General features: G+C 38.9%; 1 protein-coding gene across 7 annotated transcripts in view; it reads left to right on the forward strand.

Annotated features, from left to right (window-relative positions):
* The window catches only part of LOC127618427 (centrosomal protein of 89 kDa-like), a 99224-nt gene that overhangs the window by 39175 nt on the left and 47388 nt on the right, over positions 1-12661 (forward strand). For all 7 annotated transcript variants that reach the window (XR_007967431.1, XR_007967430.1, XR_007967432.1 and 4 more), the window contains 6 exons: positions 818-921; positions 1862-1977; positions 3208-3388; positions 4335-4502; positions 11012-11153; positions 12423-12512. Coding sequence is in view for 4 of the 7 variants with exons in the window: in XM_052090864.1 (XP_051946824.1) it covers positions 818-921; positions 1862-1977; positions 3208-3388; positions 4335-4502; positions 11012-11153; positions 12423-12512 (801 nt within the window). In the remaining 3 variants the exon portion in view is untranslated. The remainder of the gene's footprint in view (positions 1-817; positions 922-1861; positions 1978-3207; positions 3389-4334; positions 4503-11011; positions 11154-12422; positions 12513-12661) is intronic.

The raw sequence follows: 12661 nt of genomic DNA on the forward strand, positions 1-12661 counted from the left end.
ATTGAATTTTTTTAAAAGTGTATCTTCACAATTTTATTATGATGATTTAACTAGTATAGTACATAATTTTTCTACCTGCCTTTTCCTTCAGGGAGGTAAATTACACTAGCTAGCTTATTAAAACGTATATAATTATATTATATTAATTATATTACTCTGAGCTGAACGGCATCTGGGCAGAGCGAGGCTGGGAAGATAAGTGGCGAATGACTTCCACCTTTGTGCCACACCGGCCTCACGTTCTAGCGAGGAGAAGAGACTGCGGCAGATGGGAGAGGGATGCACAAAGCATTTCTTTTTACGACATAGGATATGTATTTCATGTGCTTTAGCAGAGTAAAGCAGGGGGAAAGCAGTCCTTAGAATGTGGTCATCCTCCATAGTGCACACGCTCCAATATTTACCTCTCACGCTGTCGCCAACTGACAAATTTGTTACATACATTCAAGCACCACAGTGGAAAAACAAACTGTCATCATCCAAACTGCCCCAGATGAGCATCGAATTATACTGTTTTGCAATGACAATGTCCTCCTGCCTGATTCCTCTGCAGAAAACAAAATCAGAGAGGCAAAATGTTAGAATTAGACACCAGTCACTTTCATTGTTTTGAAAAAAAGATGCAATTAAAGTGAATGGTTACTGAGGCGAACATTCTCTCTAACAATCTCCTTTTTGTGTTCCACGGAAGAAAGAAAGCATACAGGTTTGGAATAATTAAATATTTACTTTCTGGGTGAACTTTAAGGTGTTTAAGGAGTTGGTGGAGTTTGTTGGGTGGCAGAATGATGGTTGCCTTTGTTTCTTCTCCTTACAGGAAGAGCTGCAGTGCTTGAGAGCACGTGCAGAGGAGGTCATTCAGGAAAATGAAAAACTTCATGTTCAAGTCAACAAGAGCAGCACTGTCAGCAACAAAGAATGGTGAATTTGAGTGTTTGTGAAAAGTTTGTTTGCATATGCATTTTGATTTTTGTAACTGGTAATGAAATCACAATTGACTTCAATTTGAAGTTCAAAACCCCATGTGAGGATTGGGTTTCACAACAAAAATTAGAAGAACAAAAAAAGGAAAATAGATGTCTAGGTGTATTCAGATAGTCTTGAGAGTAATAATAAAAGCAGGTAATCTTGTCCTTGAGGCATGCCTCATGCTTCCAGCTCTCTTTCTCCGGTCCTGTGCAATCGTGACTGGGTGTAGTCATGATAATCAGAGTGAGGATGTTTCTACATGATGTAGAGTAAGGATACATGCAATTTACTGTATGTTTTCTCTTATTTAATTAATGAAAAAAAAATAGAATAAATAAATAAATGGCCCTCTCCTTTGGCTTTCTAATGTCTCCTATGGGTTGTTTTTAGAACTTGTTTTAGGTCTATGTTGCCATGGGAACTGTGCTTGCATGTCAGACACACAATGTAAGTGTGATAATACACATTGTGTGAGAGCAAAGAGCAGTTGTTAAGAAACTAAGTTGTTCTGCTTTTTGTTTAATGAATTTATTAGTGTGGAAATGAAAAGAGAAAACTTTCTTTTGCTATGAATGTACCTCACCCTCAGCCATACTTTTTTTGCATCTGAATTACTGACACAAAAAAAACTCAGAACTCTCTTTGTCTTAGGAATGTATTCAGTGGCTATGCATGCAGAATTGCAATGTTATTTATGTAATTAACAACCAAACTGAACTTGTGTATTTCGTGGAGAGCTTCCAGCTTTTGTCTTTGTCTATATTAATTGCTAGCTGTTCAGTCAGCAGGTCTTCAGCATCAGTGAAGGACCATTCTTCTCTTTCCCTGCTGCCAGCTTCACTATAATGACAGTATCATTCAGACATTGAAACAGGTGTGTGTATGTGTGTAGGAGGCAATTGCAGGAGCAAGCTTGCTTGGTGTTGGAGGAGAATCAACTGTTCATACAGCAATTGGAACTGCAGGATGCCAATGCTAAGGAGGCCCACACCAGACACACGCAGGAGGGTATGGCACACCACCTCAATGTTGGAGAAACTTGCTTTATAATACTTTGGGGTTTTGGTCTAATTAGCCTTCTTGCCTGCTAAGGTTGAGGTATAACTTGCCAACTTGAATCAACTGGGATACAATTAAGCTTAGTCTAGCAATGGAAGGTGGCTTAGAATATCAGCTAGTGAGACACCAGCTGAAAAGTCATACAAATGTATAGTCTGGCTCTGAGTGGTATAGGATTGGATATCTATAGTCTCCACTGATCAAAACACAAAACTGCTCAAGATTTCTGGTGTACTTTCAGTTCCAGATGCTTATAATACTTACTGTATTTGTGTGCACAGGAAAATTTTCTTGCATACAGGTTAGTCTTATAGCTCAGGAAACTTAAAGAATTCTCAGTTATATTTTCAGGGTTCCCACGCATCCTGGAAAACCTGTGAAATTGATGACTAAATGTCCAGTCCTGGAAAACACCTGGAAAATGTCCAGGAAAATCTTGTGTTGTCCTGGATAATTATTTAAAAACTTTTTTTTCACATATTTTCCCTTTGCCTAGAACGAACACCACCAGCCCTGAAATCAGTCGTTAGCAGCTGAAAGTGCTATGTTCAGCGGATGTGGAGTTTTTGACTCATGATCTATTATATTTTGGAACTACAATGCAAGCCACATTGCTATTGAATAGGTTATATTTCTTGGTGGCACATGCAGCAGCTAGATAATGTTATGCTCAAATGTTTGTAGTAAATTTTAACTGGTAAGGAGCAAGCTAGCCTTGTTTACTTGTCATTTATTTGGTATCTTGTTTGCTAATAATCTTGCAACAGTCTTTTTGGACCAACACATTAACAGATAGCAGGAAGGAGAAGGCCGTCTGACCGAGAATGTGACAATTATTAACAAGTTGAAACCTAAAGATTAACCAGAATTGCACAAATAACAATTAAGCGCTTGTATCACGTGCATTGTGTCATAGCTGTCTGAATGTGATCTGCCATATCCAATTTACCTCTGCGGGTGCTGTAGGCTCACACCATCAATTCTTGGTGAAAAAAACGTAATGTTCTCCCACATGTAATCCATTTTGATTGACTCTTTTTTGTAGTTTCAATTCAAACAGGAAGTTAGATGACAAAATTCGGAAGAGCGGAGATTGGAAAAGTGGTGGGTCTGAATAAGCTAAATACTGCTTACTTATTATTCATATGCATACATTCATATGCCTATCTTTGTGTGTAGTGTTTAAGATCACAAAACAGGTGATGTTGTTGGAGTCAGACAAGCAGGATCTGGAAAAGGAGCTAGAGGTGGAGCGCAAAGAGCACCATGCCCTAAAGACCAAGTTTCAGAGTGTGTGCTTGACTATAAAAAACTCTGTGAGCTTGGCTGAACACAACACTGTGACAGACAAACTGAAAAGGTACAAGACTTTGATTTTTTTAATCATTAAAAATTTTATATTTTTAATCATTAAAAATATTGAAAAGGGCACGTTTAGCTTTTACTTAAAAAAAACACAGAAAACAGCATCAGAACACCAAAGGTGTTTCACCTTTTTCACTGGAAGTTAGACGCTTTCAATAAAAAGTAAGACAGAATAAAGAACATTCATTGCTTTTGATGAGCTACTGTGAGGGGGAGGTAGTGAGCTTCATATTAGATCATTTTTTTTCCAGTTAAAACAGGATATTAATAAATCATTGGAATTTTTGGGGTATGTCATTAATTTAGGAACTTACCAAGAGAAAGACAAAGGGAGAGAGCACTTCTTTCCATTTATTTTTTATTTTTTCCCTACACAGTACATGAAGTAACATGTGAAAATGGTGTAATGAAATGGATGAAAATAGCACAATAATGTACATTCATCACACAAAAGGACACAAACCCTTTTGCTTGTGTACTGGTACAAACATGCATGTTGTTGTATAGGCACACAAAATGCAGGTGCGTTTGGTACAAAGAAAGTTTGGTAACATTTTACAACAAGGTTGTATTCATTAACATGAGTTAGTTACATTGGTTAACAGTAATATCCTGGTTAATATTAATTACAACATATACTGTTAATGTTAAAATGTGTATCTGTTACCATTTAGTTAATGCATTATGAACTAGAATGAACAAAAAATTAACAACTGTAAAAATGTAAATTAACATTAACCAAGATTAACCGGTGCTGTAAAAAAAGAATTGTTAATTGATAGTTCATGTTACCTAATGCATTAACTAATGTTAACAAATCCTTATGTAAGGATTCTCTATTAAATTGGAAAATTGTTTATTACGCATATAAAGATTAATGTATACCTTTACTTTGAATCTTCTCTATATGTATTGTGTGTGTGTGTGTGTGTGTGTGTCAGGCACATGGAGGAACATGAGAGGGTGAAGAATTCAGAGGTTGAAGAGCTGTTGGCTCGTGTGAGTGCATTGGAAGCGGAGATAAATATTCTACTGCTGGATAAAACCAACCTCAACTCCCACATAAAACACTTTGAGACAGAGCTTCAGCTTTCACGTCAATCTAACAGGTGCACGCTTAAACATACAATCTCATGTTCAACACACATACAGAAAACATATTTTTTTATGTGCAAATCTCTTTATAACATATAATCTACACATAAGCTATGTGTAAGCTAAATATAAGTGACACAATTATTTTCTCTATAATAATTGTGTTTAAATAGATGCACAACTTACATAATTTCAGTAGTACACCCAAATGACAGTAGTCATATCATGCTGTTAATGTGTTGTACTTGTTATAGTTTACTTCCATGTTGCTTCTTCATCAAATAGCAACATCAAATGTAAATCAGTCACTGAACAGTGCCATCTTGAGGAAGAAATAACTTGTATAAGATGAAAACTGGTGGCCAAAAGTTTGGAATAATGTACAGATTTTGCCGATTTGGAAGGAATTTGCTACTTTATTTCACCAAAGTGGCATTCAACTGATCACATAGACTTTCTCATCGCCCATCATTTTGAAGGACAGGGTCGTACAAATATTATTGTTACCCGTCATTTTAATATTTTAATGATAATAAGACATGTAATAGCTTTTATTTTCCTTCACATTTTCATTTTTAATCATGAACTTACAGGAAGAGCATCTAGCAAATTATGCATTTATTTATTTATTTATGAAGAGAACAGATGAATAACAGAGACACCACACAAAGCGGATGAATGTTTTTTCCCATAGTGACAGTGGAGGCCACTAAAACATGACATATGAACAATGCTATATTACAAAAAACAAGTATGATTAAAATATGAACAAAACACATATAAATAAACTGAACAAAACTTATTTGACAATTCAAACCTTCCGCCTCTTCCGCATCGATTTAAACTGGGTGCTCGCGTGTGCTCAAACGCATCAAGGGAGACTGATGCTGAGGCAATTGTCATAAGATTTTTTGTTCGAACAGATGACTGCTTGTGGTAGTTTTAATTTTGTTCTGGAGGCTGAACCCGTGCTCTACTGCCACACTGGAGACTGGAATTACCAGCGCTACTTCAGCCAAAGTTTTGAAGTTGGGAATCATTTCTCCCATGGAAGCGATCAAAAGTTTGCAGGACATTCTGCAGTGCCAGAGGGTATTACATGATTTCCAATGAACACAGTTTCAGGCTCCCCTCTCTGTTGAAGTGTCAGGTCAGCATTTTCTCAACCGTGATATTAGTAGTTTCATCTACTTTTATCCCGATGTATCTGCTGTTGGCGAGGCGGTCATCCACTGCGCTGGTTGTGGTCATTGCTATAGCTTCTCCATCTGACTGACAGTGTTATGTTGGGTGTACGTGTGCACTGTTCAGGTTTGGACACCCAGCAGACTCTAATAGGTGTATTAGGTTAGGAATGTATATACATTCTGTTTTATGTTTAGTAACCGAATAAACCTTTATTATTATTATTATTATATAGGTGACTCGGGGTGTTTGTATTTGCCATATGCAACACAACCTTAAACTGCGTTTTTAATGCTTCTGTAGAGGATTGCGTAGGAAGGACATGGGAGGCAGGTTGCTCCAAACCAAGGTAAGACTTTTTAATTAGTCACTTCAGCACTTACAGCTTCACAAGTAACAAAGTAAAAATAACATCCCAACAGGACTCTCTCGGTCTCTGACTTTCTCCCGTCTGGTGGTTCTGTGGCCGTTTATATGCTGCTCTCCCCATGCTCACTGATATTAGAGACAGGTGTTAGACATAATTTAGCTCAGGTGCAAGTGCTCTTACCGCTTTCTCTCTCTGGACGGCGCTTGACCTCGTCCCCACTGCCACAGCCTCGTTACAGGCAGCCTATGATATCTCTACATTCTTGACAATTGCCACGTTCTAGTTGACCATCCGTGAAGCTTCGATGTGGCTGTGGCTACTTCCGTTACTAAATCCGTTACTGATGTTAGCTTTTGCAGATGTTGCAGAACATTTTGCCTCCTTACCTCCTCAACCACGTGAACTTCTGCTCTCACTGAACCCGGTACTCCCTCCTGACCTCCTTACTGCCACTTTCTTGCCCCATAACATTAACTGCCGGTGATTGATAAATGTTGTCTGTTGTTTGTCCTTCATCATCCACCGCATCTGCATCAGCCCCTCTTTTTTCACCTCTTTTATCAACAACATCACAACTATTTGGCCATTTGAACAAACTTTTCACACTCAGCTGCCATGACATTTTTACAATTGTATGTAGCAGTGACTAAAGCTATACGAGACAAATACGTCAGGCACTGAGATCAAAGATGAGACAATTGTAGATATATAGCTAATTAATATGTGCACTCATCACCAACTGGACAGGGGCGGGAATTACAGTTACAAGTTACAATAGATCACCCTCCTTGTAATCTGTGTAAAATGACGGACGGCCTTCAGATTTTTCTGTCACTGCTAAAAAAAAAAAACGGTAAACGGTTTAAAATATTCGGTTAACGCAACCTCTGGTCAGGATATTACTGATGTAAAAAACAGCACCATGACTATTTAAACATTTTTTATTTTTTTATCAAATCTAGACATGCCCCATTTCCAGCAGACATCACTCCAACACCTTATCCTTGAATAATCATGCTAAACTGCTAGTTTGGTTCTAGAAAATCACTTGCCATTATATCTCACACATTTCTATTTGGTTTGTTAAATGAAGCTTAACATCGTCTTTGTGTTTGTTTTTGAGTCGCCACAGTATGCAATAGACTGGCTTGTCTTAAGGTCAATATTAGGGGGGAAAAATGGGAAAAAAAACACGAGTTTCCCTAGAAACAAAGTCATTCATTTTTTTGAGGAATGAAGGATATACAATGCTTGAAATTGCCAAAAAAAAAAACTGAAGATTTCATACAAAGGTGTATACTACAGTCTTCAAAGACAAAGGACAACTGGCTTTAACTAGGACAGAAAGTGATGTGAAAGGCCAGATGTACAACTAAACAAGAGGATAAGTACATCACATGAGTTGTCACATGTTCTCAGATGACAGCTTCATTTAATTCTACCCACTCAACACCAGTTTCATGTACAACTCAGGGGTGCAGTCTTAATGGAAGAATTGCAAAGAAAAAGCCACTTTTGAAACAGTCCAACACAGACATTTGTCAACTGATAATTGGAAAAGAGTGTTATGGATCTTAACCCCATTGATCTTTTGTGGGATCAGCTAGACTGTAAAGTGCGTGAGAAGTGCCCCACAAGACAGCCACATCTATGGCAAGTGCTAAAGAAAGCATGGGGTGAAACTGGACACAATGACAACTAGAATGCCAAGGATCTGCAAAGCTGTCATTGCTTCACGTGGATGATTTTTGATGAGAACTCTTTGAAGCAGTTTAAGAAGTTCTGAATTTTTTTTTCAAATTGTAATAGTAATTTTTCACATTATTGGTAATCTGTTATTATCCTGACTATACATTGTGATCAGTTGAATGCCACTTTGGTGAATAAAAGTATACATTTCTTTCCATAAGAGCAAAATCTGTACATTATTCAAATTTTTTGGCCGCCAGTGTATACATGCATATGGAATACTGATAAATCACCATTGTTGTTAATTCATTGTTGCACAGAAAATCTATGAATATAGTACTCATTCTTCTTGTAATAAACAAAGAAGTTGATATCTTGTGAAAGTAAGCTTATATAGATATGAAATAATCTTAAAAATATAATTTGTGGATGTGCAAAAAAAAACCAAACCATACATACCTGGGGTCTCTAATGACCCTATATTCTTTTGGTTCTTTTGATACTTAAACCAAAACTTGCGGCAAATTCGCCACTGATAAATTTCACACGCAAATGAGCTTTGTGGCAAACCTGTGGCAAATTGTCCGTTGTTGACAAAGTTTGTTGTTCACCTCCACCGGTGAAGAGCTGCAAATTTCTGGCAAACATTTGCACCAAATCAAATGTCTCATTTGCATGTGAAAATAACGAGTGGCAAATTTGCGGCATAAGTTTGTGGCTAGTTTAGATTTCTTGCAAAGGACTTTTTAATTTAAATTTGTTTTTTATTTTTGTGTTATTTATATGAGAAAGACTGAGGAATACTGAAGAGGTGTGGGCACAAAATGGATGAGGTGCAGGGGTGGAATGAGGTCCCAGGTCACTAAAGACCTGAGGTATGCATTTAAGGGTTAAACTTGTGGACTTATAATGGCTGGGCTATCACTGCATGAAAAGAGCTGTATCAGGACCAGTAGACTCCTGTATAAACTGCTGAGTTTCTAACATTCAGAAATCTACTTGCCCGGAGTGTCAAATTCCACAGGCCCATATATATCCGATTATATACCGTTTCAGATGTCCAGTGACTGATGATTCCTTCTGTGTTATGGCCATTTATTGCCATGGTAAGTAGTCCCCTTAAGAGAGACCTTTTCACCCCTGTTGTCCATTTATCTCAAATGGGATTGGCTGCTGTTAAACTTAACCTACCCTTAAATCTTGACAACCATTGGGACACTGCATACACTGGCTTTCATTTTATTGTTTACAATTTATTTACCACATCCCTGAATTTTGACCACTGTTGGGACACTGCAAGCATTGGCTTTAATTGTATTGGTTAAACTTAAAATTTGACACAACGTAAATCCTGAGGCAAAAATTTTAAATAATCGGCCACCAGGAGACGTTCCGGGGTTAAAGGACCGAAACGTTGTTGAGCGGTGTTACCCGGCTGACAACTCTGCAGCTGACCTATTGGCACTGGAGGAGGAGCTTCAGGCATTAATGCTATAATAGGCCAACAACTACCTGTATAATTAATGCTATTTCTGGTAATCCAGTGACTATTGTGAACAGGGCAGTTGGAGTCCAGGGAAGACTGGAGGACAGCCAGGAAAGACTGGATGGTGTTGGGAAAGACCGCACCGAGAGTGGGCAGCTGGCAACCCACTAGTCTTTCAAAGAGAGTCTTGTTGGTTAAAAATTATACATTTCTGGGTGTTTATTTTAGCATGTTTGTCTGTTCAGTAATGTAGTTCGCTGTACAATAAGTTTGACTACATTAAGTCAAACTTTCAGTTATTTGCCTTCCCCTGTACTCTGAAAACACAACAAGCACCTTACACTTTTCACTCACAATTGCCAATCATTAACATAAAATTCCCTCACAACAGGACTGCCATCAGTTGTCACAACCAGCCGAATTTCCTCTGTAAATTTCAGTCAAACTTCACAGTTCCCTTCACATGTCTGCTGAATTGAGTTATGTGCTTTTTGGGAACATTAATGGTTATATGTTACTTGGGTCTGTTTTTTCCTAATACATCTAACAAACTTGAAGTTAAGTGAGAGTTTACTATTCCTGCATTTTTCCTGATTTTACTCTTTTCATGCAGTGTAACTTGGCAGTCTTGTTTGAGAAAATCACTCACTAAAATATTGTAAAACTTTTGTTTTAGCAGACTCTGTAAAGTGACTTGATAGTGTAGTTGAGGACTGCAAGATTTGGGCCACCGAGTTGGCAGCTTCTTATGGCGTGAATAATGAAAACATTTAAATGGCAGAAATGTGAAACCTTGCGGGGGAGGTAGGGTTAAGAGGGTAATCTCTAGTATGTATGTTTTCTATTTGACTTGGTAGTAATAATAATACTGTAACAGTTAAACAATGGGCAAGGAGGAGGTGGGAACCAGCTGAACAGTCAACATAAAGTTTAATGAGTAACATAAAACATAAGGACACACAGACACACAATGCAGCCGTGTGAGTCTCTTTCTCTCTTGATCTGGCACCTCCGAATTCCCATTATCTCGCTCTCCCGCTGATCAGCTGATTCACTGCTGCCCGTGCACCTCCCGGCCACGCCCTCCTCCTAATCACACTCCTCCCCCGCCCGATTTAGGCCGGGGCACTACCGATCTGACTAACCCCCCATCTCTGGAGGGGAGACACTGCCTTAATGTGAACCTGGGGGAGAGACAGAGAGAGAGAGAGAGAGAGAGAGAGAGAGAGAGAGAAGAAATTGCTCACTGGCTCCCGGACGCACTGGTGCCCGGTCTTCAACTGCTCCTCCGCCCTCTGGAGGGCAGCAGATCGTTCCTCCCCTGGCAGATGGCAGCGAGTCCTCCGGCCCTTGGCGGATGGAACCGCTCCTCCCCTTCTTCGGCAGATGGCAGTGGCTCCTTTGGCTCTTGGGGCTGGCAGCGGCAAGGACTCTGCGATAGCGCATCCCTCCTCCCTCCCATGTTTCGACACCGCTGTAAGAAGTAAACAATGGGAAAGGAGGTGGCGGGAACCAGCTGAACAGTCAACATAAAGTTTAATGAGTAACATAAAACATAGGACACACACGCACACACACACACACAAAATGCTGCCGCGATCGTCTCTATCTCTCACTTGAACTGGTGCCTCCGGCTCCCCTTTATCTCGCTCTCCTGCTGATCAGCTGATTCCTGGCCGTACACCATCACAGCCCGGCCATGCCCTCCTCCTGGTCACAAATACTTAATTTACTGACTTCTGTAAGGGTTTAAAACATATTTCCTTTTTTTCCCTGTCTCTCTCCCTCATTAGGAAGGCTAAGAGATTTATAAGTGTGCTGAAGCAACAGGTTGTAGACTCTTTTGAGAAAGAGCTCGTCGCTCATCAGTACCTTGCCAACATCGTCACACATGCAGAGAAAACTACCCATGAAAGAGACCAGCTTATGCACATGGTATGTCTACAGAAACTTGCTCTCACAGCCATTCAAATACACACACATACTGGGTATAGAAGGGGCCGCTATCCCTGTATGTCTCCTAATTTCTTGAGCTCTGGCTGTTGTCAGCTTAAGCCCAGGTCTTCTGATCTTCGCTGTACATCAGCAACTAATTTAAACTCAATTCATGCTGAGAGCTTCTTCACCAATCTTGACAGTTTAGCAATTGTTGTTGAAGGAGTTGGGTGAGATGATGGAAGACTGCAGTGAAAGATCGCTTGATGTTGCTGAGGAGAGGATATGATCCATTAGAGGGTTACAGAGGTTACAATCATGTTTTTCCATCACTGTACTCTTTGGACTGATGTGTAACCCTATTATCCAAGGGACTGCAACTGATCAATTCTCTGATCAAATTGCTTTTACTGAAAGTTATAAAGATGCAAAGATAAATAATACTTTTGACAAATATGTTTAAAATTATGTACATTCCCTTGAGATTGAGTCATATTAATGGCCTAAAAAACACCATAAGCTGTTTTTTCTACATGGAGCAGGTCACAATTTATCGACCAGTGAAAAATTTACCAAAATGTATTTTTAATAAAAAGCTAATTAGTAAAATTATTAATGTTCTAGTTCCATTCAATAGGAATCTTGCAATCTTCTTATAGAGCCTCTTTAAGTATTATTTGACCTAATAACACATGAGAGAGACTCTTTTTTTCTTTGAAGTCTTTGAAGGAGCAGCTCATGTGGGAAAATGAACTATTATAACTATTATAATAAAACTATTCACACTATCTCAGGTCTTAAATACACATATACACAGATATGTTCACACTGCTATTCTTCAATTGTGCCTTGAAATCAACCATTGGTAGTTATGTTATGTTTATATTTAGCTAAAGACACTCAGTATTTCCTGAATTCCTCTGCCTTGATAAGGGTTACATTTAAACCCAGCATCAAATCCTCTCCACAGCAACTTTTTGGTTCAGCACATCTGCAATTTGTATTTGAGGCAGAGGCTTAAACTCAGGGATTATGAATGTTTCAAACTCGCCTTTTTCCAGACAGCAAGCCTTACTTCTGCTTGGAGAAATGTTTGTAAATCTGCCTGTACCCAACAGCCACACTGAAACTTTTAAAGATTTGCTTTTTCTGTTGCTTTTTCTGCACCTCTCTTTTCTTTCTTGCTCTTGTCCCTAAACCTTTCATAATTCATGACTGTCCTTTATGTCTCTCCTCCTAACCCATCCTGTTCACTTTATTCATCCTCAGGCTTCATCTCTAGAGAAAGACAATCAAGGTGTTCTCACACGCATAATAGAAAGCACTGTTTGCCTCGGAAAACTGCAGGAAAAAGTAAAGGTAAGCAAATTATAGGGAAAATGTATTTGCCTGGCTTGAAGAGATTTGTGTCCTTACAATGACCTTTTGATAGAAGGTACACACACCAACCTTGAAGTGTGATTGTACAGTATGTTAAGCTTGTTGAGGAGCTGGAGTTTTATTTTGTA

Source organism: Xyrauchen texanus, chromosome 2 (genome assembly GCF_025860055.1).
Source record: "Xyrauchen texanus isolate HMW12.3.18 chromosome 2, RBS_HiC_50CHRs, whole genome shotgun sequence".
Taxonomy (NCBI): domain Eukaryota; kingdom Metazoa; phylum Chordata; class Actinopteri; order Cypriniformes; family Catostomidae; genus Xyrauchen; species Xyrauchen texanus.